At 37.0% G+C, this 27,278-nt stretch overlaps 4 protein-coding genes across 7 annotated transcripts; 2 read left to right on the forward strand and 2 right to left on the reverse strand.

Moving 5' to 3' along the window:
• The first annotated feature begins 1,330 nt into the window (after window positions 1-1,330).
• Window positions 1,331-14,108, forward strand: LOC109217843 (protein GAMETE EXPRESSED 2). Of its 3 annotated transcripts, none has more exons than XM_019382121.1 (17): window positions 1,331-1,540; window positions 1,630-1,956; window positions 2,466-2,804; window positions 3,154-3,480; window positions 3,998-4,204; window positions 4,288-4,373; window positions 4,446-4,578; window positions 4,902-5,210; window positions 5,407-5,531; window positions 5,846-6,063; window positions 6,136-6,363; window positions 7,716-7,945; window positions 8,424-8,662; window positions 12,034-12,190; window positions 12,874-13,037; window positions 13,226-13,320; window positions 13,777-14,108. In XM_019382121.1, the coding sequence occupies exons 1-17, from the start codon at window positions 1,453-1,455 to the stop codon at window positions 13,940-13,942; spliced, it is 3,438 nt and encodes a 1,145-aa protein (XP_019237666.1). In that variant the 5' UTR covers window positions 1,331-1,452; the 3' UTR covers window positions 13,943-14,108. The 3 variants fall into 3 exon arrangements, with proteins under 3 accessions (XP_019237666.1, XP_019237667.1, XP_019237668.1); XM_019382122.1 differs by having other exon boundaries at window positions 1,633-1,956; XM_019382123.1 differs by lacking the exons at window positions 1,331-1,540; window positions 1,630-1,956 and having other exon boundaries at window positions 2,726-2,813.
• Window positions 14,109-14,771: 663 nt separating this feature from the next.
• Window positions 14,772-18,716, forward strand: LOC109217844 (acylpyruvase FAHD1, mitochondrial). Of its 2 annotated transcripts, none has more exons than XM_019382124.1 (7): window positions 14,772-15,092; window positions 15,225-15,390; window positions 17,192-17,244; window positions 17,386-17,472; window positions 17,573-17,623; window positions 17,698-17,815; window positions 18,396-18,716. In XM_019382124.1, exons 1-7 carry the CDS (start codon window positions 14,904-14,906, stop codon window positions 18,509-18,511), a joined length of 780 nt encoding a protein of 259 aa, XP_019237669.1. In that variant the 5' UTR covers window positions 14,772-14,903; the 3' UTR covers window positions 18,512-18,716. The 2 variants fall into 2 exon arrangements, with proteins under 2 accessions (XP_019237669.1, XP_019237670.1); XM_019382125.1 differs by having other exon boundaries at window positions 14,773-15,092; window positions 17,386-17,448.
• A 427-nt stretch (window positions 18,717-19,143) lies between these two features.
• LOC109217841 (bifunctional epoxide hydrolase 2-like) lies at window positions 19,144-20,886 on the reverse strand. Its single transcript, XM_019382119.1, has 3 exons — window positions 20,401-20,886; window positions 19,590-19,822; window positions 19,144-19,422 (listed from the first exon to the last, which is right to left on the reverse strand). The coding sequence occupies exons 1-3, from the start codon at window positions 20,884-20,886 to the stop codon at window positions 19,164-19,166; spliced, it is 978 nt and encodes a 325-aa protein (XP_019237664.1). The 3' UTR covers window positions 19,144-19,163.
• A 2,793-nt stretch (window positions 20,887-23,679) lies between these two features.
• Window positions 23,680-27,063, reverse strand: LOC109217846 (bifunctional epoxide hydrolase 2-like). Its single transcript, XM_019382129.1, has 3 exons — window positions 26,450-27,063; window positions 24,285-24,520; window positions 23,680-24,149 (listed from the first exon to the last, which is right to left on the reverse strand). The coding sequence occupies exons 1-3, from the start codon at window positions 26,924-26,926 to the stop codon at window positions 23,867-23,869; spliced, it is 996 nt and encodes a 331-aa protein (XP_019237674.1). The 5' UTR covers window positions 26,927-27,063; the 3' UTR covers window positions 23,680-23,866.
• Window positions 27,064-27,278: the final 215 nt, after the last annotated feature.

Consider the following 27,278-nt stretch of genomic DNA (forward strand, 5'->3'; position numbering starts at 1 on the left):
TAGTCTGGTCCTAGCCTCGTCACTACTTCGCCGAGATTAGGGTGGGCACTTACCAGCACATGGGGTCGGTTGTGCTGATACTACACTCTGCACTGTGTGCAGATACCGATACCGGAGCGTTTGGACCGCAGTGAGGGTGCTGTCTTTAGTCCACACATGCGACCCGAGGTAGTCCTGCAGACGTCCGCGGGCCCAGGCGTCTCCTCCTATCTTATCTCTTGCTGTTTTTATTTCTTCAGAGATAGTCTTTGTATTTCATTCGGACCTTGTTTGTAGTATTCTTAGACGGTCTGTTAAGCTGTGACTCCAGTTCTGGGTAGACTTGCTTAAACGGTTGTGTTGGATATACTCAGTATTTTTATTGTGTTCTTCCGCTTGTTATAATTTCCGCTGTATTTAAATTATTGCTCATAATTGCTAAAGGATAAAAAGGAAAAAAAAAGAGGTAAATTTATCGAGTAGTCGGCTTGCCTAACTCATAATAGTAGGCGCTATCACGACTCCCGAGGGTGAGAAATCCGGGTCGTGACAGGCCACTAGATTCACCACTCTTGGATTTTTTCTTATTTTTACTAAACATTTTTTTAACGAAAAATTCATCTTAATTAATCAAACAATACAAAGTAAATAAAACAAAATAAAACTATAATATGAAAACTTAAGAGTTGGAACGAGTTTACCGAATTGACGAACAACTTGTTGAAAATTAATTATCGTTGAAGACTTGAATACTTCAACGACGCTAGATTTTAAAGCCCTAACGGGCAGTTTTTTATTTAAATTTGGAGCCGTTGGGCCCTTTTAGGACCGGTTGAACCGACCCACTTCCAAGCTGGTCCCGGTCCCAAACGATCCCGGTCTCGCGGGCTTGAAGCACAAGACTGGCCCACTACCCCAGCCCACCTCCCCCGGTCACGGTCCCAAACGGTTAGGACCGTTTAGGCCCACTGCCCATATAGGCTTGCGGTCCGGGGCTGATCCCGGTCCTAAATGGCCCACATGCCACCCTTAAACACAAGCTTTTAAAGGACTATTTTTTTTCATTTAAATTGCAAAAGATTAGCTTTAACTATTTTTTTCTCAAATACATGTGCGTTTTGATCCCTTTACATACAAAATATGACTTTTGGTGGACAGAGTTATCTGGTATGTCAAATGTGACAGGTAAGGCGAGCACAAGCTGACCCGAACACTACGATTATTAAAAAAATAATATATTTAAATTTATTTTAGAACTAATTATTCGTCAGTTTCAATTTGTAAATTCTCAAGTAAAAGGATCAAAGTGTACATTTCAATGGTTAATTTGTCAGTATTTTAGGAACAAAAGTGCAAATTTCCTAGAAAGAAACTACCCACACCGCACGAAGCATTCATGTATAAGAAAACCAACTTCTCCTGTAACCCGTTCAAAATTCTCCCGCTCTCTTTCTAATCAGTTCAGTTTCATCCATGGCGAACCAATTTCTCCTCTACACCATCTTTTTAGTGTTCTTCATCTCTCTTTTTCCCCCTTTTACTCATCAACTCTCATTATCAGGTAATTCATACTCCTCAATGACAAAATTCAACTGTTTATATAAGTAATTTCACACTCGTCTGAGTTTTTTTTTTTTTTTCATTTGGCAGAAGATGTAGCAGCAGTTCCGAGTTTTGCATTTAGTTGGGTGGACAACAATGATACATTTGTGGCTGGGGCTGTGGCAACCATAATGGTCAAAGTTATTGGAAATTTTGATCCTGCCAAATTCAAGCACTCTTTCAATCCCAACATCAGTGTTAATGATAAGACGGGAAACAGCTCTTACGTTTCTGGGGTTTCGTCTAATTTTGGCTGGAATTTTGGGGATTGGAGGATTTCTTTCGTTCCTATTATGACTGGGTTGTTCAATGTGCTGATTACTGATGATCACTTCAATGTCTTTGATTCTTCCCTTCATTTTCAAGCCAACCCAGGTTCCATTTTTCACTAATTCCTGTTATTGAAATATCATTGTTGACTATATTACATAAATTCGGTTAATTAGACATATCCTCTATTGGTGTGTATAAGCACTTTTACTTTACGTCCTATGTTTTTATACGAGTTGTTTAGCCTTTAGGAGATTTGTATGTCAGTAGAAAATATAAAGAACTTCTAGTACTTTTTATTTTTATTTTGTATATTATTGGCCTGAGATAAGTTTATATGAGTAACATGGTCAGTGAGGATTTTATAACCGACCCAAAATTTTTTGGGACTCAGGATTAGATATTGTTGTTGTTGTTGTTGTTGTTGGTGGTGGTGTGTATAAGCATCCGGTAGAGCAGTTTTTCTTTGTTGGATTAATTTGATATGCTTCACTTGCATATTGGTCTAATGAAGTTAATGACAAATATGTCTAAGCCAAGCGCTGTAAATTTTCTGTTAAAGTCAGCAGATTTCAATCATATGTTCCTTACCTAATTATGTTGTATATATGAAGGTAACATCTATCCATCTGCAAGCGTAGTGTCATGGAAGAATGGAGTGAGTGAGTTTGTCGCAGGGACGAAAGCTTCAGTTATGGTTCTTCCTAAAGATGCATTTGGGAATAATATCTCTTCAGCAAGTGAAGGGCTAAATTATTACAATTTTACATTGTCTATATCAACTTTCAATGGTTCCATCGCAACTATGCTCAATTTCACCAATAAAGGATGGGATATAACTGGTTATCTCGAAATAGAGTTTGTTGTAGCTGCAGCTGGAAATCTTTTACTTCATGTAGAAGGAGACAACCAAACATTGAGGGGCTGTCCTCTAATGTTCATAGTGTACCCAGGTGATTCATGTAAGCTTAAGGCTAATACTATTTTTTCTATAGTTCTGGCAACAATCTTGGAGAAAGTCCATACTGATCATCTGGTTAAAACTAATATGACCTGAAGCTCATCTCCATCCTATTCAAGGTCTATTTGAAATTTCTCATCTTATCAGAGAATGCTGGCACATTGTTAAAGTTATAAGTGATTCTTCTTCTTTTTTCTTTGGTTAGATTTTAAATCTTAGTCATGCTAACAAAAACTTATTTCACTCTATATTTTACATGTTTTTGGTGGATACTTTTGTTGTCCTTTGCTCTAGTGTATGTTTCTCTTGGAGAATGACCAAATCCTAGGTTCAACTTGCAGGATCTCTGGATGTTACAAAATGTTTGTTGCAGTGGGAAATTGAAACAAAGTATTTCCAAATAGTTTCTCTGATGGAAGGTTTTATTCACCAGCGTGATCAATATGGAAATCTTGTTCCAGGGGCGTATGAATTTGATGTTGAAGTTATTGAAAATGAAACGAATTTGATTATTCCTGTGACAGATCTGCAATTCAGGCAGGTTGGCCTGGGTATTCAGTTGTTTTCCTTCAGCCTCACGGAACCAGGGGACTTCAAGCTTATGATATATCATAAAGAGATGAATAATTCCATCTCAACTATGCCGTTCCATTTTACAGTGTATATAGGTGATTTAGGATAATTACATTTGCTGCCGCTTACATTTCTTGGTATTTGTCCTTTACGCTGATTTTGTCTCTCACATATCAGCAAGTTGCTCTGAATTGTTGGTTTCTGTATGCATTCTTTTTATTGTGTTTAGCTAAGTATCTGTGGAGCTATTTCTTTCAGTTGCTTGCTTCTGTGTCACATGGTTAGCGCTTTAGCAGCTCACGTATGATTAGATTTTAGACTCAAAGAAGCTTCTCTCTGAAAAGAAATCACGTCGGAGGTTCTGCTAGCAGGTAAACTTGAGAATAATTCTCAAATTAGGGTAAGAATACTTTGAAATGGGAAAAGTTTCCTATCTCTTCCAGCTTACCAGATTGAACTTGTAACTTCTTGTTAATGCAATAAGTAGCTTGTGGCGTTCTAGTTACCTTCTGATACATTGCCATCTTGATATTCCTTCAGCATATGAAGCTACGCATCAGAGTTAGTACATTTCCAGTACTTAGCTTCTGATCTACAATTTCAAATTTATAGGTTATTGTGATGGAATGAATAGTATTGTTAATGGATCGGGTCTAAATGACTCTGTTGCTGGTGAAGCTGCAAGGTTCTCTGTCTTCTTGAAGGATGCTTATCTATATCCTTCACTTGTTGAGTTAGAAAGCCTACAAGTACAAATCCTGAATGAATTTGATTCCTATCATGCACCAGCAACCATACATCCAATGAAGATGGTCAATGGTAAAAAACTAAGAATTCATTTTTTGGTAAATATGATACGCTTACTTGACATTTTTTTATTTTATTGTTTGCCTCTATAATAGGAACTTTATGTGGTATGGATTTGAACTGCGGTGCACATAATGATGTGGAACTTGCTGTTACTCCACTGGCTGATACAAACCTTGATGTAAGAATTCTTAGTAGTTTCCTTTACTTTAGGCTTTAGAATAGATGGAATTGATATTATCTTTGGGCGCAGCCAAGAAACATGAAGTTTAGTGCCTTTGATGTTAATTATATACCAGAGAGGAGTGGAATCTATGAAATTCGTGTATTTTGTGGAAATATTCCATTAAATGGTGGTCACCCATTCAAAAAGGCAGTAAGTCCAGGTACATGTTTATGCTCTTAATCTGTATGCATATTCATGAAATAGCTAATTTGTTGTGGAAGTTAAACAAGTAAAGAAGCGCGTTCTTGTTAATACGAAGAGATGTTGCTTATATCAGAATCTTTTTTCCTTTTGGCTAGAAATAGTCCCAACTTTACAGCTTTTGAATTCTTTGAGAAAATCCATATTTCGCAACACAATATCCATCCAGCCGAACATTAATTTGTGTATACCGTACATTAACTTGTCTAACTTCGTTGACGATGGTGTTGCATGGATCATCTGATTCTCAAGTTTCTCTGCTGTTTCATTGCTTTGGTGCAGGCAAAGTTAATATATCTCTTTCTGGACCTGTGAAATTCAGTCCAAAAGTACCGAAGCTGACAAAGAATGAAATCACAGTACGACTCATGGATTCATATTCTAATCCAGTCCTCTTACAACAGTCAAAGTTGAACTTGGAGATCGGTTCAGTTAACAGATCAGGTTTTTCAACATGGACTTTTATTGACAATAAGGATGGCACGTATAATGGCAGCTACATGGCAAAAGATGTTGGCACCTATGAGTTGTGTGCCTCGTTTGATGGAATACGTTTCTTGCCATGCCCCTTTGGTGTGAATGTATACACTAGTGAGTTCTTTTCTTTGAAACTTAAAATGAAATTCTTTCAGGGTAAAGTAAAATAAAACATGTTATAATGCAGAATTGCTACTTTAATACTTCAACAGTTCAACTACATGGTCATTGAAATGGTAATTTACTTGCTTTTCATGACCTGACATTTCCTGTGCATTCATCTGACCTAAGGATTTCTTTTGCCTTTTAGGTGAGTATTTTCCTAGAGTACAGAATGATTCAGTCTGGGTCTGGGAGGATGATTCAATTGCTTTTGACGCTCTGGAAAATGACTATTTTGCTGGCCATAACATTACAATTTTTGAGTTTTCAAAGGTAGTATTTGGACTACTGCGACTAACAAATGAAAAGAATTTATACTTTTTGTTTTGTAACTAAAAGTTAGAGACAAGAGAAACTTGATGGTTATTGTCTACTATGAATACAGTAGGCGTACAGATATGTGTTTAGACTTGTTCTCTTACATAGGATATCAAATAGTCCATCTAGCCTTTTATTCTTTATGCAAATTGAAATGCAGCCGATCACGTTCTTTTCCTAGCACAGAGAGTTAGGCTATATATTTTATTATCTTTTTCTTTTTCCTTTGCCTTGGTGAAAAGTTACTTCAAGAAAATTTCTATGCACAGCCAGGTCATGGATCAACTCTTCAGTATAGGCATCTCTTCAGATATACACCCTTCAAAGGATTCTATGGGAAGGATTCTTTCTCTTATACAATATGTGATGTAAATAGGAACATTGCATCTGGTGTTGTGGATATATCTGTCCTAAGCATCCCTCCTCAGTTTGTTTCTGTTCCAAGTCAATTGCTGGCAACTGAAGATGTAATTAGTCCGAGATTCGGGTAAACTTCTAGTTATGATTTTGTGTTGCTTTGGTGTCTAAGCGTTTTTAATCTGGTCTGCTAACTTTGCAGTGGTTTCTCTGGACTAGAGATTATCTATTCAGATCCAACTGAGAATATCAGCATTACTCTTAGTGCAGAGTCTGGGACTGTTTTTCTGTCTCCTATGTTAATGCAATTTTGGCAGCCAACCTGGAGTATTGCTACTATATCCAACGAGGTTGGGGAGACTACTGAATTAACTTTAACAGGTTCTCTAGGAGAAATCAATTTTGCCATTCAGTCGGTACAGTACTTTGGGTATGGCTATCTGCACATAAATTCTTACCATTTACTTATCTGCTGAATCTGTTTCTCTTTGGAAGCTAGTAAGATGGTTTTTATTTGCTTCTAAAAATGTGTCCTTTTCTGGATAATCGGAAAGTCATCCGTGTCTATCTGTAGCTTTTGCGAGTGGGGCTTATGCCAAACTAACTCCATTTCAAAAAATTATTCCCAAATTAAGTCTTCTTTCGAAACAATCCTAAAATAACACGTCTGATCACCGACCAGGTCAATCAAAGAGAAAAAGAACTAAAGTATGTAATGTATAGCACTTCATTCTTTTTTCACTGTTCCCCCAACACTTAGGCCACCCACTCTCACATAACCCTTCTCTATTCTAGGTAGTAGTCACTCCTCGTTACCTCATACTTGTTTATGCATTACTCATTTTAGTTATTTACATTTGTTTACGCTAAAAAAATCTGCTGGAACAGTATTAATTCCTATGAACATTAACTTCTCCAAAAGTTCCAAAGATTGCACAGTAGGCTCTTTGTAGAAGATATTGGAACTACATGTAAAATCCAGTAGAATGATGGATGAGAAAAATAATATCCAGTTTAGGAATTAACTGAATGAGCATATTAGATGGTAAATCCTATTCTAGTAAAAATGATGTTTGTTTTTCGAAAGGAAAAATAGAAGCACTTCTCACTACTAAAGCAACATGGTAGGTGAAAATAGAAGTATGTGTTTGGGGATTTTATTTACAAAGTGCTACTTTGAGAATGACTTTTGAGAGACTGTCAATTATATTGTGCTAGTTTTTCATTATAATGCACCAGTTATTGATAGAGCTATGCAGGTAGACTATTCTTGCTCTATCAGTATTCAAAACAGGTTGAAAGTCAATCGCTTCCAGATGAACTTGGCAAAAGTTCTCTTCCTTACACTATCAGGAGGAGGATACTTCTACCTGCTTTTCTTGTACTGTCAGACTAACTTAGATTGCACATTTTGAATAGACGGCTATCTGTTTGTCCTTCAGAATTGCGAGAAGTCTCTGTAACAGGGACCAATAACTTTTGACAATCATAATGAACTGTTTGATTGTATCAACATTTATCAGCTCTTCCTCTTCCTTTCTTGTTCGAACAGAACTACCTAATTTCCTCTTATTTCATGGTCGTTGTCTTTTAAATGTATTTACACGTTAAACTAGGCTTTCTATTGTAGACACCTCCTCCCCAGAATTGGAAAAAAAGGGGACCTGCCCTCTCTCGTTGACATGAATGCAGACATCTAGTAAAATGCGGAGAATGACTAATAACTTTTCAATAGGGTTAAGCATGTTGTGTTAACAAGTCTCATGTCTTTCTTTGAATCAGAAATGAGAACTTTTACGGAACTGATACAATTCAAGTCTCTACCATGAACAAAAATGGGAAGAACAAGTTAGATATTCCGATATTGGTGGACCCTATCAATGATCCTCCATTCATTAATCTCCCTCCTTTTGTTATTTTGGATCAAGGGAGTGAAGAAGAACTTATTTTTACCGGAGAGAGGGATAAGTCTGCTGTTTTTGTTGGAGATCCAGATCTACTGCATTATCCTGGTACGTTAGTTTAAACCATTCAATCCAATGGGAGTGCAATACATGGCTAATACTAGAATAGGAGATATTCAGTGCCATTTTTGAATTGGTTAATAGTTTGTGAATTAAAAGGATAGTGAAGGATGCTAATTCTGCACTGCTGAGTTTTATGTAAGAATATTGGATATCGCCAAGTGATTTGTAGTTTATTTAATCAAAATGGTGAGGCTTTGATCAAAAATTTCATTTCACGTACTATTGAAAAAAAAGGCTACCTCCTTTCTGGACAGTAACCTCCCATATCTGGCAGCTGTGGCTTTTGCCTCTTCACTTTTCTGGTAGCTCTGCTGAAACTAGATTCTATTATGCAAGTCCTCTGTCATTTACAAAAGCTGATGCTTTTGGGATATGGGAGAGGGATATAATATTTTTACATTTGAAACGTAGTTGAGTGCCACTTAAAAATTATTAAACTGTTGATAGTTAAATTTATTTTCAGGGAATAAGTCTCGTTTCTTGGTTATGTTCTCCATGGAAGTCAGTTCTGGATTCCTTTCAACAAATCTTCCTGCTGATCTAGTTAGCACGACTGAATTAAAACTGAAAACCAGCTATCAGTGGCAGCCTCTTCAGACATTTGTAACCATCTCAGAACATTTTATGGTTAAAGCCAAAGGCATTAGATTTCGGGGTAGACTAGAAGACTGCAACGGTGTGTTGGAGCAATTGCTATATCAGGTGTGTTCTAGAGATACTAAATTAATACTAGTATCATTTTTTTCTAGTTTTGGGCTTATACCCTTTGCTGTATTATTGACAGATTATTCCCTGATAATCTGATAGTATCCTCCCAGTCCAGCCAAGTAGCTGCTCCTGGCTTTTGGACAGCACCTAGACTATAATAGGTGCAACAACTATGTATATAGCATCTAATCAGATCATAAACTTACTATCCTTTTCATAAGACAGCAGGTATTCAGTAGACGGAGGTAGAGCGTTAAGATTAGTTCTGATGTTGCAATGCCATCTGAGATTACTTTTGATTGCCCTTGACACTCTTTCAGTGCCATTTTTGAATTGGTTAATAGTTTGTGAATTAGAAGGATAGTGAAGGATAAAATGCCGTTCCCAGGTAGTGGCTACAGAAAGGGTGAAGGCATTGTGGACATAAAAGCTGAATATGAATAAATATTAGGAAGAAGAACTCCACTTACGACTAAAGTTCCATCTCTCCGGGAACGGCATTTTATCCCTGGGGATGACATTCGAAGTCCTTACTTTGACGAACCGGCTCATCCAGCCTCGATCTTTGGCTTCGTCATTACTGGCAAAGAAGGCTTTCGTTGTTCGATGTTGCAGCTTGATAAGCCCTCGAAACAGCTGGGGCCGATACAATCGAATCGGGTGGTTGAGGGTGAATTCCAACCCCTCGGCCTTCTCGGAAAAATAGCGCAGCATGATCACAATGCGCTAAAAGGAAGGGTGAATCTGGCCGAGGGTAATCTTGTATGTTTTGCAGAAGTCGATCACCACCGGATCAAGGGGACCCAGTGTGAAGGGGTAAGTGTAAACACTTAAAAACCCCTCCACGTGGATAGTAATGCTTTCCTCGGGGCTCAGGATCTGAATCAGGACCTCGTCTCCCCAGCCGCAGTCCCTCTTCATTGCTTCGAGGTTCTTCTCCGATATCAAACTAAGATATCGAGATGCATGCTCGCATCGGTCCGGAACATCAGGGGAATTTTCAATACTGAAGTCCTTCTTAATTACGTAAGGGCCGGGAGTGATTTTTTCAAGAGTCGGCGGCACCACCGGTTTGGCCGACTGGGAGGCAGAAGAAGACGACGCTTTATCTTTTTTGGGGACCGTTTTGGAAGTTTCAGCCATGATTTTAAGCTGAAGAATACAGACTGTAGCAAAAAAGTGGTGTTTAAGGGGACTTGGCGTTTTCCGGCGCTCAAAGGGACGGTGGAAGCAGATGATTAGGGAAAGAAATGAAGAAGAATCAGAGCGAAAGTGATGAAAGAGTAAAGTCCATCGTTTGAAGAAGTAGCCCCATATTTATAGAGAGGTGACGACGGTTCGGCGGCGCTGATGGCCGACCAGCACTGGTGTACATTTAATATTTTTGGGAAGCGAACCGACGGGACGTTTCAGTCACTTCGAGCGCATACGTCACGGAAATGACGTCATCACTAAAGACTCCGGAAAAACGAGGTTCAAATCGTTTCTTATCATTTTACTCTAAGAAACACGGGGACTATCTGTATACGGTTGAGATCGTATGCCTTCGATCTATATGCTTGAAAGGTCGCCCAAAGTCCGAGTTCAGACAAGGTCGAGTTCGAGCCCGAGTGACCAGACCCGAGTTCGAAGACAGAGTATGATACATACTGAGGTCGAGTATGCTCGATCCTGGAATAGTACCATTATGGACTTGTAACAGAATGGGCTAGATTCCTGCCACGTCCCCAAGATCACAGCACAAATCCCGGAATAGGATTGTACTATTCCGTACCAGGCGGTTAGACAACTGTACTAAGAATATTCCTTACTATAAATACAAATATAAGGATTCCCCTATTATATAAAGGGGACCCCAATCATTTGTAGCATCATCTAATCATTGAGCAAAGAATATACTCTCTACTTTTTGCCTAGTGTTCATCAGAATTATCCTTTAGCTCTACTGCTCTTACTTTACTTTTCTTGCTTAATTGTTCTTACTGCTCTAAACCCACCTCGAGGTTACTAAGCTCGAGTTCACTGCTGCAGAGTTATATTGGTTTGATTCACTTATTTCTTTCACTTCTACTTCATATTTCTTGATTATTAATTTTGTATTGAATCTAATCACGCTCCAAATCAAATTTAATTGTTACTCGTATTTTCGAAGTAAACAACTCTTAAGGGAAACTCCAAAAGCTGCTCTGCCACATTCAAAGGGATCAAAGATACACTAAAAATGACCTAGATTGCTATTTATAATTGTTTGCAATATCTGGCAAAAGTGCCCCTATGGCGTCCAATCGCGGAGCCGATTGATGATCATCTCCACGTTTGGCTGCTTTAGGTGTCCTCATAGCTTTGTTCGTGGAGATGCTGATATTCGTGGCTTGGTTCGTGGGCTGAAATGGCTCCATAACTCAGATCGTGGAGCTGGGCAGAACTTTGCATAATTCTTTGCTCCAGATGCCCTTCAAGATCGTGGAGTAGTTCGTGGAGACGTTCAAGATCGTGGAGTTGGGCAGACTTTGCTCCAAATTTTCCTGACCTAAGCCATTTTTCATACACTTTTGCACCCCTAGTTTTGGCTCCACGATTGACCTTCGTGGAGCCATTGTTCTCCACTCTTCAATATTTTGCTCCAAATTCCATCTCTTTTCATCCTTTTTGATCCAATCCTTCGTCAACTATTTCATTTAAGCTCAAACATCTGAAATCAACCAAATTAAGTTAGTTAAGGCTATTAAATCTTACTTAAAATACCTAAGACTCCAGAGAAAGATATGAATAAGTTAGCAAATACCAACTTATCGATAAGCTGGAGAACAGAAAAAAAGATCAAGAAACAATATTGGAAGATGTGAAAAACAAGAATAATTCGAGCAAGAATGTTTTCTTTCACTTCACTCATAATTTATCTTTTGGCCTTCCAGTTCATTTGTTTTTTTTCTTCTATCGCTACACCAATTAAATACAGGGAATCAGGAGGTTAACTAATGGTGTATATATAGCAATACTTGAGAAGTGGAAAAGACAATGGCACAGACAGTGCCACAATGGATCGGGAGTGATCTGAGAGTCAAACTGCAATACAGTCTTTATGGCACATTTACTCTTTTTTCCCATCTGTCGTGAATTCTTTGCTGGCTTTAAAAGATTTTATGAAAAATACTAAGGTCTTATAAGCATAATTTGAAATTTATATTGGTGCTTACTGACATCTGTTGAAAATAGTCCTTGGTGATGTTAGAATATATTCGCAAATGGACGTGTTTCTGCACTGCTTCATTGTATTGCAGAATTCGCTGAATCATTTTTTGCTTCCTATTTATCCTGTTTCCTTTTCATGTTTTGTCTGCATAACTATGTGAGTTTCTTTGCAGGGTGATAAACATCATGCTATTCTTACTGTGACAGTGAATGATATGGGGAACTATGGGTGCTACCCAGACTGCACTGGAATGATGTCAATGCCTCATATTGTTGAGGCTTCTGTCAGTCTCATGAGAGAAAGGCCTCTGAGTTCATTATTTGCACATGGTAAGATGCATCAGAAATGTGCAAGATTTGTTGATTCAAACTTCTTTCTTCGTATTCTTTTTCCTAACTTAATGGTGCATGCCTAATGCCACAGGTCCCACTTTTTAAATTTTTATCTTACCTAATGACAAATCTGAGTGACCTGTAGGTCAGGGGTTCGATGAAATCAGCCACTGATGCTTGCATCAGGGTAGGCTGCCTACATCACACCCCCTTGGGTGCAGCCCTTCCCCGGACCCTATGTAAATGCAGAATGCTTCATGCATCAGGCCCTTACCTAATGACAAACCCCATTTTCACATGCCAAATACTTCAAATTTTTTTTGTTCCAGTTGCCCTGCTTTTTATAAAATCCCTAGCTGGAAATGGTGCTTTTTCTAGCTCCTGCAGATCTCAGCTAATTTTTGAAATGTTAAAGTATGCAGTTACAGGCCTCAAATGCGACTATCAAAGAAATTGCTCTATATATATATTTATTTATTGGCTCATTCAAACTGCACTTCGTGGAAAGGGAGATGCATGATAACTTTTTGAAGATTGCATTGATTCTATAAGTGAAGCATAGAATTATCATAGAATCAATGCAAATTTTCTGAATTTTCATTTTGGAATAAGTGAAGCATTGACAGATGTATTACGGTATTAGTTATTATGGTGATAATAATGCTGCATCTGACTTGCAGCTTTTGGATCAGCAATTATTACTGAATTCATTCTGGTGCTCGCTCTTGGTGTGATACTTCTATTCTTCATATGCAAATGTGCATTTGTTCTCTTTAATGAAAAGAAGAGGCACGCACCCCAGGATTTTGAGCTCTCCAAGGTCCAGAATTCCCAAGAAGGAACTGTAAGTGTGGATTAAATCAAGATATGTGTTCTCTACTTGCCAGAATTTTATCTTTTCCTGGCCTCTTGGATTGATGTTTTTTCTCAATGCGACACCTCTATTGTTCTTTTAGATGCATACCATACTCAACTCAATGGGTAGTACTCGAGTAAAATCTTTTATGATATGTTCTTTTGTGTACTGTACAGTTAACCGAGGATTTATCTGATAAGATGACTGGATTCAGAGGATGCTGTTCAAATTCCTTCTTGTCTGATCTCCAGCTCTCCAAGTTCCATCCGCGGTAGGTTTATAGTAATGAAATGGCTCTAATTTGAATTTTTTGAAAAACTGAAATCAGAAGTTAAGATCCTTTCTGAACATGGAAAGGTACCACACCATTTTGTAAACTTTAGAAAGTTTTGAATCTTGTCACTTGTAAACAAGTTCAACACTGATAGTGCTCACAAAAACTGAGGCTTTCTGAGTTGTAGGAATATTTTTTATTGTGGTAAGAAGGATGATAGAGGATACATTGTAGCAAACAAGAAAAATATAGGTCTCGGTGTGCTGTAACACATGCTACCGGTGCAGAGTTGTTTCTCAGCAAAAGCAAACTAGTTAGTTGCATTTCAAATATGCAGGAAGTTTATTTCAGCCGTGTCTCTTGTACCTGAAAGCTATTTGTTTTGAAGTAGCATTGTTCTTATGCCCTCTCTTTCTACGTCGTGAAAAATTTAGTGATGCAAACTACATACAGGTCATGCCTACAGCTTGGAATTGGAAGCTCTCCTAAATCTACCGATATTTCTACCAAGTCTTCAAGCGATCAGCTTGAAATGATTTCTCCTTCTGGGATAAATTCTGCACTTTCTGCAAAAGATAAACAACTTTCAGCCCAACTGGAAGAGACTGAAGTTTATTAAGATGATAAAGCTCTTCTTTGAAAGACTACTTCGACTTCTATATTATTATAACAGTAGATACTTCGTATAATCAGCCTTGTTAATACTAATATTTTGCAGGAAATGAAGCTAGTTACTTGTATATTGACAGATTGAACATGAAATGAGGAAAGGAGCATATTTTGTAGGGATTGGAGAGCAAGCTGATATTCATTAATCAAAAATACCATTTACTATGGATAAATTCAAACTACCTCTTCTTGAATTTTATCAATCTTTCATAGGCGTTTGCCTTAAATTCAATTGGAGGAAGTACACTAAAGAAACAAGAGTTTAATTAGTTTGGATTAGCAGTGAAACAAGAGAAAACATTACTAAGACGAGCAAACAAACTGACCAGAAAACAACATGATAAATAAAAACTTTGAGTTTGTTAAATAATTATTATTGTTATAGCAATTCGTATTTTATTACCATTTTTTAATTATGAGAAACCATTTGAAAGAGATCTTTTAATTAGTATAGTTTTTTTCCTTTTTTGGATGAAGAAGAAATAAGAATCAAAATTTTTAATGAGTTACCGCTGAATTCTCACTGAGTTTTTAGTCAAAACTGTCAAAAATTAGACCTTATTTTTAGAGTAGGTCTAATAAAAGGAAAAAAGAACTCGAATTCTCGAAGAATCAAATGTTTTAATGAGTTACCCTGAATTACCTCAAACATAAGGGACTAAATTCTCTCACACAGAGAGTTTTTCTTCTCTAAAAGCACGTATGCTTTAACAGTCGTACATAGCGCTTTAAGGACAGTTCCACGAAACCAAATTTTGTATAATTAAAAGAAAAAGGAAAAGAAGATGAAGCAAAGGAGAAATTCTCTTAATCATCACGACACTGTTGGTCTCTCTTTCCATTTCGGGCAGAATTGGCAGCTGCCTTTTGAGACACACACACACACACACTGACACACTCATATATTTACAATGTATGCGACTCGAAACCTAGTGTGCGGTGGCGCTGCTAGAGCAATCGGAAAATCATTTGCATCGAGGAACATGGCAACCGCCACGACGGCGGCACATGAAAATCTTCTCACCATCGGCAGTAAAATCATCGCCGTCGGTCGTAACTACGCCGCTCACGCCAAAGAACTCGGTAACGCCGTACCTAAGGTCTCTCTCTCTCTATGTGTGTGTGTGTGTGTGAACTCTGATCTGTGATTGATGCTTTTCTCGAAGCTGATTGAGCGCAATCGATCATCGTACTAGGTTTATCTATGTGTAATTGTGATTTAACTTTTGAAGGAGCCAGTGTTGTTTATGAAGCCCACATCCTCGTATCTGATGAACGGAGGGACAATCGAAGTTCCTCATCCATTGGAATCACTGGATCACGAGGTGGAGTTGGCAGTTGTCATAAGCCAAAGAGCTAGGGATGTACCTGAAGCCACTGCTATGGACTATGTTGGAGGTATTCTATCAACAATTGGCAAAACTTGTATGCTCGATTTTGTGTTTTGATTCCTAAAGTTGATAACTTTGAGTTGAATTCCATATTTCTCTAATCTTGTTTCATAAAATGCATGTGTGATTGTTATTTTAGTCGATTGAAAAAAGAAAGACCCTGTATAGTTTGTTGATCTGTGCTGCAGTTTTTGACAGCCAATGCTGTTCTTTAGGTTACAATATGAAGTTGATCTTCTATCGTGATTCTCGTTTTGTACATTGCATGGTCTCTATTCTCTAAGCTACTAAAGCACCACATATTGGAGAAAGTTACTGCTATGAGCTCTTTTTGACGTGCATCTTAATTTATATTATAGCAAAAGACTTGAGAAGCAGTGAACTGAATTGGTGTTGTGGAATGATGTGTTTTTCTTCCACTGATAGATTTTTTCGGCATAAATATTCCAATCCTTAAGATAAAACTGGTTCTCAGATAATGTGTTTCGCCCTCTGACCCATCAATTGCATGGCTCAGGCCTCAGAGTAGTTTTGCACTGTTCACTGGTTTAAGACGATAAATAGAAGATATTCGAGCAGTGAACCTTACAGCACAGTAGGCACTCCTGATATTGTGTGTATAGAGAGGTTCTAAAGAGGTAGAGAAAAAAGGGAGAAAAAAAGAATTCCTCTTCCTTGTAGTAGTAGTCTCCATTTTGTCTCGTGAGATTTCCTCTTCCTTGTAGTAGTCTCCATTTTGTCTCTTGCCACCTCAGTATTGGTGAAAGGCCACAGTGAACCAGTTAAAACCTCTTATCATAAATCTACTAATGTTAATGTTATAATGTAAAAGTGCATTACCGTCAACCTCCTTACCTAAGCCTTGTTTCTCTTGGCTGAAGACCCAAGAAGGCTATTTTTTTTGTGGAGGGTTATGTGACCGCACTCGACGGCATAACCCCTGCTGAGCGAACCCATCAACTTGATTAGTTATCATGAAAGACTATGGGGATCCGGGGGTCCCCATGCCTAACTTAATCGATTAGAAGTAACTTATCTGGATTCAATTTCGTTTGCTTTCTTCTTTTTCCTTGTTCCTGTTGTGTTGGAATATTTTTCACATTCCACCCCACGCCATAGAAAGTTGCAGCGCACTTGCATTGGCTGCTTTTTTGACAGTTTATCTCTATTTGAGCACAAAATCAAGTTGAGGCTTGCCAAGACACTTTGCAATTGTTGCTAACATCCGCTAAGCTGTGTGGCTACTGGTCAACACAACCACCTCTTGGGCAATATATTTAAGCCGAGGGTATATCGAAAACAGCCTCTCGACTCCTCCGGAGTAGGGGTAAGGTCTGCGTATACACTACCCTCCCTAGATCCCACTTGTGGGATTCCACTGGGTTGTTGTTGGATTCTACCTGAACAGTGCTACGCTGTTGTTCCTTCGCTTAGGTGAATACTGGGTGTCTATCTGGCCAAGGCTCACTTGTCTTTTCAATTTTTATCTATTTTTGCTGGAAATTGATTAGAGTTATTCAACGAACTTGTTAAGATATGCCCATCGATTCATGGGATGCCCTCTATTTGTTTAAAAACGGAAGCAGTGGAACAACAAAACCAGGTTGATTTATTTGCGGGATTTTTTCCCCTTCTTTCTGTTTCTAAATTTAAACATACTCATCCATCTGCTTTCTTCAGACCCTCTTCTTTTCCTTCTCAAAAAAAAAAAAAAAAATCCATCTGCTTTCTTCTGAGTCTGCATTAGATTGTTTGTCCCAATAAATATGTGGGGACTCTACTCACTGGTTGAAAATTCTTTGTTTCAGGTTATGCACTTGCTTTGGATATGACTGCGAGGGAGATCCAAGCTACTGCAAAGGTTTGAATTCTTTTACGTCATACATTTCGAATATCCATGCTCATTTGTCTTATTTATTGTTGGTCTTTAATCATTACTATTGGTCCTTCATTGTCATTCTTGAGGATGACAATACCAATTTTTACCAATACAAATTGACAGTCTGCAGGCCTGCCATGGACTGTTGCTAAGGGCCAAGACACATTCACTCCTATCAGCTCAGTTGTAAGAAGTTTGGCAATGTCATATGTTTGTTTTCATTTTCCCTTTGTTTTCCCCCTAATGTTAGATGGTGTTATATATCATTTTGAGAATAATTAATAATCATCTTCCCTTTTGTTTCCTGCAGTTACCTAAGTCAATGGTGCCAGATCCCCATGATATAGAATTGTGGCTGAAGGTAATAATATTTCTTTTCGTCTGCTTAATGTTGGTCTTCACAATTGCAGCTGATCATCATCTGCTACTCTGCAGGTTGATGGAGAAATTCGGCAAAAAGGCTCGACAAGTGATATGATATTCAAGATCCCATTTTTGATTAGCCACATAAGTTCGATCATGACTCTTCTTCAGGGAGATGTTATTTTAACTGGTAGGACGACTCATGCTGCTTCTTTATTCAATTGATAAATGGCCTTTCATGAAAGTTATTTTTTCTTTTCGAAACTTGCATTGCATTTTTTTCTATTTATAAAGTCCTGTAAACTTTTGCAATTGTTAGGCCTGTTATGATAAACTGAGGTCATTAAGGTTCTTCCTTTTTGTGCTTGAATTTTTCTTGATTTACATGCTTGTGGTTTTGAAAGTGAAACATTTTTTTGATGGCCTGCTACGTTCTTGGATCTCTTTTAGTTTCCCTCCATTGGCAGTTTTTGTTAATTTACATGAAGGCTCAATACTTGTATATCACTGGACAAGAGAAGGAACATCATCCGGTTTACACTAGTCTTATTCTAAAAAAAAATGCTGCAAATTGTCCTGAAACGATTGGGTAACCCTCATTACTTTTTTCTATAATTCAGCAAGTATGTCACCTACTGGTGATTTTTTTTTTAAATTTCAGCAAGTGTGTCACTCACCCAGTTTATTGAGAACTTTAAACGTTCTTGTTCAAGTAATACAACTCTTGTTACAGTTATTCATTCAATGTGTCCATTACTGATTTTCTGTAGGGACTCCCAAAGGAGTTGGTCCTGTTAAGGTAGGCCAAAAGATTGATGCCGGCATAACTGGTCTCCTGGATGTTCACTTTGATGTTGAAAGACGCCCAGGAGCAAAACGACAATGATTCACCAAAAGTTAGCTTCTTTTTTCTTTGTTGTATACTTGAACCACTTCTTTGTGGACAATTCTTTCTTTTTCCTTTTAAGACATCCCGGATATGTTGTACAATAATAAAAACACTAACATTAAACATTTAGAGCTACTTGTATGTTTTCCCAAAAAATTACAAGTTGAAATAGCATGATGCTCGACTTTGTTTTTCAGTTGAATGCTTCTTTGTACCCTTTTTTAGGTGATAAATCTCTTAGGTAATTGCCATTAGAAATTTTTACTACATAGTATTCAGTTCATTTTGATTATGGTTTATTAGTACCGTCGCTGCTAGTTGTATAAGAGGACATGATTATATCAGGCTTAATCAACAATATAGTTTTCTGATTCTCTCTTCCTTCACTCTCAACTCTCAAGTTTAGGGTCTTTGCTTTAGTGTTTATATTACTCAAAAGTAATATCTATATTGTTACTTTCTATTCCTACCCTTCAAGTCCTGGCTGAAAAGAAAGGAAATTCTGAATGGAAACCAATTTTTTTAAGGTTTTATGATATTTGGTAAGTGATAAAGTAGGTACAAGAATTATTTTAGCCTTATACAATTCCATTTTCTGGTTTATCTAACTTGTTATGGAGCTCCAAAGAAATTTCGAAGTGCAGAACCTTTAATCAGAGGAAGAAAAGCCCTGCAAGAAGTCATGTATGTGCTTGTTAACTTCATCAGGTTTTTCTTGTTGAAGAAAATGAGCTACTCCTTTCAAGATAACCACATCTTCTAGAAAGGGTACATCTTTCTTTAACCCACCCTTGTGTATATAGTCCTTGACTCCTGCTGCATTATAAGTTATGTCCAAATCTCCCACTATGAACTTCACTGGTACTTTTACTTTAGCCCCAGTCCATGGTGCTGTCAGTTCCCAGTTTCTGCATTTCAAGAATACAATCAATTTTGAGCTAAGTAGCTAGTCATAACCCTCTATACTTTTGAATCAAGATTTATTAGTTGAGTAGTCTTTCGACCAGAGCTATAATATAGTAGTGTGATTATATGAAGGAAAAAAAATGAAAGAGGGATTAGTGTAGAAGCTCACAGATCTAGTGCTCTGTAATAATTCAATCCACCAGTGAAGCCAGTCTGCTCATATTTGGTAGCATAGTAATCAACTTCTTTTTCAGTCAGCCAAGGGGGTAATTTGACTGGACTTTGATCAAATGGCTTTCCTTTAGGCAACATCAGTGGTTCAGGATTTCGGTTAGTCAATAGCTTCTCCAACACTGTCTTGGTCCCTATTTGAGCAAATTCTTCTTCTATTTCCCCAGGCTCCTTCATAATTTAAATTATTAAACAATTCATCACACTATGAGAACTAGTAACGCTAGAGCAATTTCCATCATACCATATGGAAGTAGAAATATTAAGTCACGCTAACATCAGCTTTGTTAATATTGCCAGGGAATTATGGCTTTATACTCGAACTTTAGAACTCTGTATATTTATACAAACAATAATATTCACCGCCTTCAACTTGAACTTCAATTATAAAAAAAAATGTATATTGCACATAATCCTCTAGTGGGATGAGGATTGTTTAACAGTATCATTACCTTTATTATAAGCTGCAATCTACCCTTAAATTATTGTTTTACTTTTACTCTTCAATAGTCAAACAAACTTGAATTTCACAAAATTTTGATATATATTTTCCCGCACTTATAGTATTATTATTATTATACATCCTATTTCTTAACCATGTAACATTATTTCATAAAGACAAATTAGTACAAGTTTGACTTAACCTTAAAAGTTGATCTACTTGGCTATCGATAGTAAATCGAGTCTTCAATTCATTTAGATGGAGTATTAATTGAGAGAAGAAAGAGAGGAAAAATAAATAAATAAACCTGGAATCTGATAATATAGTACTCATCTCCATAAGTAGCACGTAGACGAGCAATGGGCCTAATAATTGGGTTTCGTGGAGTGAAAGGAACACTCATGTTAACAAGGGCCTTGACCTTATCGGGCCTATACAAACACAAAGCCCAAGTAATCATAGCTCCCCAATCATGGCCCACTACAAACACTTTCTCTTGGTCAGGGGAAATGATATTAAGAAGTTCCACAATGTCACCAACAACATGGTGGGTGGTGAACTTGGTGAAGTCATCATTGGGTGCTCCAGTGGTATCCCCGAACCCGCGTAGGTCGGGGGCCACTGCCCGGTAGCCGTGGGCTGCCATGAACGGCATTTGGTGGCGCCATGAGTACCATAGTTCCGGGAAGCCGTGAAGGAATAGGACTAATGGGCCTTGGCCCATTTCAGCTATGTGCATGTTTATTCCATTCACTCTCAATGTCTTGTGTTGAATCTCCTTCATTTCCTTCATCTCGCTCTTTCTATCCCTGTCCTTGAAATTGTACTTGTGTTTTGACGATCTCGCTTAGAGTTTAGCTGCTTTTTAAAGTGTACAAGTTCGTGAAAAGAGCGAGTGAAATGAGGAAAAGCGGCTTAGAAAAGAGTAGATATATACTTATACAAGCAAAGAGTACACCATTGGGCTTAACTTGTTTCTTCACGTAAGAGGTGTTGTTCGTTTTGGTTATATGGCTACATGTCACAATGTTGTTCTTTCGCAAATTATGGTTAATCTCGTGAGAAGTTTCAGAAATCTCTCCGCCTTTTGTTCTACTAAGAAAATAGGTTTCTTCTCCACTTGGCTTTTCCATGCGAGTCCATATTACTTAAATGGAAAAATAAGTTAACCATGGTTTTTATCACTTTTGAGAAAACGCATAATAAGACTTACAACTAAAATGTTACTATTAACTAGAAAATTCTGACGTTTTATAGCAGAAAATGAAGGATATATAACGGATTGGAGATAATGACTCATTGCTAATATTTTACTTTTCCCTTTCTTTTATACCACGAGACCAGTACAGTCGAATCTCTCTATAACAGTCATCCTCTATAACAACGTTTCACTATAACAATCAAGTTTTCTTTAGAACTGATTTTTTATGTTGTGTTATAATATGTGTTATTTATAACAACACTTCACTATTACAGCAAAAAAATATCAGAACAAATAAGGATGTTATAGAGAGTGTTACACCCCATATTTTCGTACGTGAAAGTACGCCATAAGTAAATTGATAGAAGCTCGGAAATGAGATGGTACATCCCACGTTTTCGTATGTTAAAATTTTATCGTAAGCTAATCGACGTAAGTTCGAGAATGAGATTATTTTGAGATTATAAGCATTTTGCTATTTCAAACAAGTGATGAGTAAATTCGTGAAGGTGAGAGAGGGTAAGCAAATGGAAGAAAATGAATTTCGTCGAAGTTTGACATTTTGGGATAAAATACCACCCGAGCTAAAATACCCGATATTTATGGACTAGTACCATACAAGGTACTATATGACCATAATAGTAAGGTGTACAAAATTTGTTAAAAGTGAATAGTATTTTAAGTAATTTAAGATAATTCCTAATTATGTGGATAATCGAATAATTAATAAATTTTAGTGGGAGATTAATTAGAAATCTATAGATAAAATAATTAAGTGTGAATTTTGGATAATGACTAGGGGACAAACATCCACGTGGGAGCGTGAAAATTTGGCAGCAAATTGCCATCTTTTCATGACCTTAAGAAAGTGGTGGCATTTTCCTTTAGGGCTAGTTAAGTAAAATCTTATATACGCAATTATCAGATTGATCTTTGAAGGACACGATCATTTAAAGAGATGTGTAACTTTATCTCATTTGGTTGAAAAATATCAAGAAGGCAAAAATAGTATGGCTTCTATTTATTTCCTTTCCTGTAGTAACAAATGCTAAGATTTAAAGTGGATTTAAAGTGGGATTATATAGATTGGCTTGCTAAGTATGGATGGAATTCTTAAACAAGATTTCACATGAATCCTTTACAAAGTGAGATAATCTGCAACGTGATTTTGCTTCAACAGAATTTTCTACGAAGTTATACTGTGTAATAACAACGAGATTTGCAATTTTAAGAGAATACGGTGCAATCTTTCTCAAGAACATCATACAGATTTTTCCCTAGCTACTTCGTTACGCATTGTCGTAATCAACGGTGTTGAAGGGATTGTCAAGAGAATCGGTTCAGGTATGTTAAGACTATCCCTTCTTTCTTTTTAGCATGATCCAAATAATACAAATGAAATGAACAAAATACGCAACTTTCATAAATAACTCTATTCACAGAAATACTAGGGGTGTCTATATTCTTGATTCCCCATGTGAATTATTATTATATTTTATGTTCATGGGTCTCAGAAAAATACGTATTCGATAAAGTTTATCCGAAAGGCATATTATTTTTATGACATTCCGAGAAATCTTATTAACGTATTTCTTATTCATTTCATGCATTTATACATGTACATTGACCCATGACCAGATGGCGTTATATGGGAAAAGGTTACAGCGTTACATATGCACCACCACCTAATCAGCATTTGCCCACAGTAGCCGAGATGATATGATGAGATGCCCTCAAATGCTTGATGATGTTATGAACGCATATACCTATGCATGGTAGGACATTTATACATGTTGAGTCTTTTACTCCATGTTTCTCTCATGTCTATTGTTTACTGATTTTTATTCCTTACATACTCGGTACATTATTTGTACTGACGTCCCTTTTGCCTGGGGACCCTGCGTTTTCATGCCCGCAGGTCCTGATAGCAGGTTGAGAGTCCTCCAAGTAGGCTATTAGCTCAACGGAAGGTGTTGGCGCGCTCCATTTGCTCCGGAGTTGCTTATGTGGTCAGTATGATTAGGACATGTATACTGATTAGTATGGCTGGGCCTGTCCCGACCTTTATGACATTTATGTACTCTTAGAGGCTTGTAGACATATGTCGTGTACGTGAAAGATTGTACGGCCTATGTTTTGAGTTTATAAATGATCTTGTTGGCCTATTAGGCCCGTTTGTCACGTGTATATAATGATGTAATAAGAACTCGGTTAAGTAAGGTACTGGGTGCCTGTCGCGGCCCATTGGTTTTGGGTCGTGACAGAGAGGTTAGACTGTAATTTGATAGAGATTACTCACAAGTGGTACAGTGGCCATCCACATAAAATTTTCATCAAAAAATAAGAAACTCAATGTTTAACTCTCAAGAATTATAAGAATTGGAATTATCAGAAATTAATCAAGCGTAATCTTAATTAGTTGCAAGAAGAGTGCAAGAAAACTCCATCATCAATAATGAACAACAAAATAAAGCTCATCACTCATCGCAGGCACACATTACAAACTTAGCAAACAAACACATTTAATACCACCTCAAGAAATGGAGAAAAAAAAAAAGAGAGAAGAGAAACTCTATAGAATAGCACAGAAGTTGGACTGATTAGAGGATGAAATCTTGCGAATAAAGTTGTAAATATGGTCATTAATTTCTTTTGGTTTTTCTTCGTGGATAAAATGTCCGACTCCTTGTAAAACCACAACTTCCTCTAACAAAGGCACTTGTTTTTTGAAACCACCTTTGTGTAAATAATCTTTAATGCCAGGAGCATCATACGTAAGGTCAAGGTCACCCACAATGAACTTCACTGGTACTTGGATTTTAGCCCCTGTCCATGCTCCTGTAAGCTCCCAATTTCTGCAATATTCAAATTCACATCCAAATATATATATATGTTAATGGAGCGACATGCATTGCCATTCATATTCATCTGGCCAATCCAACTTGCTTGGAAATGAAATATAGTGAAAGTGCATTATTAAGTTGGGTTACCGATCTATTGCTCGGTAAAAATTGAGTGGTCCAGTGAAGCCAGTTTGTTCATATTTGGTAGCATAGAAATGAAGTTGTTCCTCAGATAACCAACAAGGCAGCTCAACTTGAGGATTATCTCCAAATGGTTTTCCTTTTTTTAAGTAAAGAGGAGCTGGTTCCCTATATGTGAAAAAATTCTTTAAAACATTCTTCACACCCATTTCCTCAAATTCACCTTCTATTACTCCAGCCTCCTGCATCAATCGAATTGAAGAATGTAAAGTTACTATTCCTTAATTTTAATGAATGTTCTCGACAGTAAAAAAATATAAAAATAATCTCCAACTAATTGAGCATTCTTCCCGTGATAGAATATTGTGGGGGTGGGGATCAAGCTATATATTATTGGATCAAAAGAAAAGCTATATATTACTAGATGGAATATACCTGGAGTGTAACTTTTTGTTGTTGTACAAAGACAAATACATATCGTCATCCAAGGAGATTTATTCCATAACAGAACATCTCCAAACTAACACGTACGTACAAGGAGCTTTACTTTATTGAAACGAATCTTGCTTTTTAACAACTATTGGCATTCAAACTTGTGGAACTGTGGCTATTGTAACAACTTAAAAATTGTAACATATTAATACAACTAGATTTAACTGCATGGGTAAGAAAATATCAATTACTAAAGGCAGATGCATAATCAATACTAATCTGATTCAACTTTAAAACTTATTGACATATTACTATTCCTATTAGATACGTAGTTTAAAATCAAACTTTTTGAATTTGTGGTAAAAAATAAATCACATATATTTTTGTGGATATATATCATCTCATTAAGTAAATTTCTCAAATTATAAGATTTCATTCTTTGTGAAACATTCCTTGAACCAAGGGTCTATCGGAAACAGCCTCTCTACCCTCAGGGTAGGGGGTCAGGTCTGCGTACACACTATCTCCCCAAATTCCACTCCTGATATTATTCTTGGGTTTGTTATTGTTGGTGTATTCTTTTTTAAACCGACTAAAAAGTAAAATGCATCACATAATTTGGTACAAATGAACAACTTAATAAAAGTGTAGCTGCATCGTTTCTTTCTCAATAATCTAAGAACATTTTTGTTGGACCAATTTTTTTTTTCCTGTTTTGCTACTAAGAAAATAGGTAATAAAATCGAAAATCCTTGAAATTAGATTCGAAAGGATCATAGTGTGGTGACTTTCCTATTTTTTGTTATTTTTATCTTTTATTTCTTGGAACCCTATATATGTAAATCTCGAGACTCCAAACCAGGGGCGGCTCAAACATATGTATGGCCTAAAGCTAAAGTTTAATGTGAGGCCTAATTTTTTTAAAAAAATTGTTAATAATTTTTTTATATCGATTTCCTCTAATAATTCCTTTTCAATTGATAATATAACCAACAAATTTAATCTATCTTGAGACATTGTTAATATTAGGTAAGATTTTATCAATTACTATAATCTTGAAATCTTCTTTTCTTTGACGCAACTGTTATAGAAAAACTTTACTTTTATACGAAAAGTGCTAAATATTATTTGTTTAAATACCTATAAATCTATTATTTCTAAAAAATGGGGCCCCCAAAATTTGGGGGCCTAAGGCAAGAGCCTTACTTGGAGGTACATTAGAGCTGGCCCTGCTCCAAAGCAGAGGCGGATCTAGAATTTGAAGTTTACGGGTTCCTGTCGCAATCTCAAACTAATATACCATAATAACAGGGTTCACCGTTAGATATTCATAGATATTTAGTAAATATTTTAATAAAAATATAGGATCTACACAAAAGTTACTGGGTTCCCGATAACCCATACTATACTCTAGATACGCCCATGCTCCAAGTTATACTAAAACAGATGGTTACACTAAATTGATGCTCCCAATAAGACTAATTAATCTTTAAGTCATGAGTTCGAGTCGTGGAAGCAGCGAGTAATGCTTGCATTAGAATAGGATGTCTACATCACAATCCTAGGGCCACGACCCTTCCATGGAAGCCTGCATGAGTACGAGATGCTTTATGCACCATACTAGCTAATCTAACCATGTTAAATCTATTTGATTGATACGGATAATTCATATAGTCGATCCAATTAAAATCAACTAAAAGGGAGATCAGCTGAGAGAGCAAATTAAGATTTAAGAGTACCTGGAATCTAACAACATAGTAATCATCTCCATAAACTGCACGCAAAGTCTCAAGTGGTTTCTTCATAGGATTTCTAGGATTGAAAGGAACACTCATACAGAAAAAACCCTTAACCTTATCAGGCCTATACAAACAAAGAGCCCAAGAAACAACAGCACCCCAATCATGCCCTACAACAAACACCTTCTCCTCTTGTGGTGCAATGGAATTCAACAGCTCCACTACATCACCAACAATACTTAGGGTTGTGAAATTGCTAGGATCATCTTTAGGTACTCCGGTGGTGTCGCCGTAGCCGCGTAAATCCGGAGCTACGGCGCGGTATCCGTGTTTGGCCATGAATGACATTTGGTGCCTAAATGAATACCAGCATTCTGGGAAGCCATGAATGAAGAGGACTAAAGGACCTTGACCTATTTCAGCATAATGCATGTTTATTCCATTTACCGACACTGTTTTGTGCTCTACACCCTCCATTTTCTGAAAATTCTCCAAAGTTGATGGAGATTTGTGGATTCTTTGATTTTAGATCGTTCTGTCGGGTCTCCTTTTGTAAGCTCATGAAAGATAAAATATACCAGTACAATTCTACTCAGAGGCCAATTCGGGATTGTTTGTCCTGATTTACTTATTATATTTAAATTTTTCTTTAATTGAAGGAAGGACATAATATTTATCATGTGATTTTACTTTTTCTAAAAGAAAAATATAAATATTTTCGATATTTGACCGATCCCTTTCTTGGAGTAAAAGATTGTGATCTTTATCTCCTTCTTATACAATAGCATAATATCCACAATGTACGTAGTCCTTAACAGAGACTTGTTCA

This window comes from Nicotiana attenuata, unplaced genomic scaffold, assembly GCF_001879085.1.
Source record: "Nicotiana attenuata strain UT unplaced genomic scaffold, NIATTr2, whole genome shotgun sequence".
Classification (NCBI taxonomy): Eukaryota; Viridiplantae; Streptophyta; class Magnoliopsida; order Solanales; family Solanaceae; genus Nicotiana; species Nicotiana attenuata.

What these genes read in the sequence shown, in the direction of transcription:
- LOC109217841 (XM_019382119.1), bottom strand. Translation starts at nt 20,886, where the DNA reads ATGAAGGAAATGAAGGAGATTCAACACAAGACATTGAGAGTGAATGGA. An exon ending in ACTATATTATCAGATTCCAG is followed by an intron (nt 19,823 to 20,400) that starts GTTTATTTATTT and finishes TAAATTATGAAG; the next exon opens with GAGCCTGGGGAAATAGAAGA. An exon ending in TATTACAGAGCACTAGATCT is followed by an intron (nt 19,423 to 19,589) that starts GTGAGCTTCTAC and finishes CTTGAAATGCAG; the next exon opens with AAACTGGGAACTGACAGCAC.
- LOC109217846 (XM_019382129.1), bottom strand. Translation starts at nt 26,926, where the DNA reads ATGGAGGGTGTAGAGCACAAAACAGTGTCGGTAAATGGAATAAACATG. An exon ending in ACTATGTTGTTAGATTCCAG is followed by an intron (nt 24,521 to 26,449) that starts GTACTCTTAAAT and finishes CGATTGATGCAG; the next exon opens with GAGGCTGGAGTAATAGAAGG. An exon ending in TTTTACCGAGCAATAGATCG is followed by an intron (nt 24,150 to 24,284) that starts GTAACCCAACTT and finishes TGAATATTGCAG; the next exon opens with AAATTGGGAGCTTACAGGAG.
- LOC109217843 (XM_019382121.1), top strand. Translation starts at nt 1,453, where the DNA reads ATGGCGAACCAATTTCTCCTCTACACCATCTTTTTAGTGTTCTTCATC. An exon ending in CCATTTTACAGTGTATATAG is followed by an intron (nt 3,481 to 3,997) that starts GTGATTTAGGAT and finishes TCAAATTTATAG; the next exon opens with GTTATTGTGATGGAATGAAT. An exon ending in TGGAGCAATTGCTATATCAG is followed by an intron (nt 8,663 to 12,033) that starts GTGTGTTCTAGA and finishes GTTTCTTTGCAG; the next exon opens with GGTGATAAACATCATGCTAT.
- LOC109217844 (XM_019382124.1), top strand. Translation starts at nt 14,904, where the DNA reads ATGTATGCGACTCGAAACCTAGTGTGCGGTGGCGCTGCTAGAGCAATC. An exon ending in AGATCCAAGCTACTGCAAAG is followed by an intron (nt 17,245 to 17,385) that starts GTTTGAATTCTT and finishes ACAAATTGACAG; the next exon opens with TCTGCAGGCCTGCCATGGAC. An exon ending in GAAGTTTGGCAATGTCATAT is followed by an intron (nt 17,473 to 17,572) that starts GTTTGTTTTCAT and finishes TGTTTCCTGCAG; the next exon opens with TTACCTAAGTCAATGGTGCC.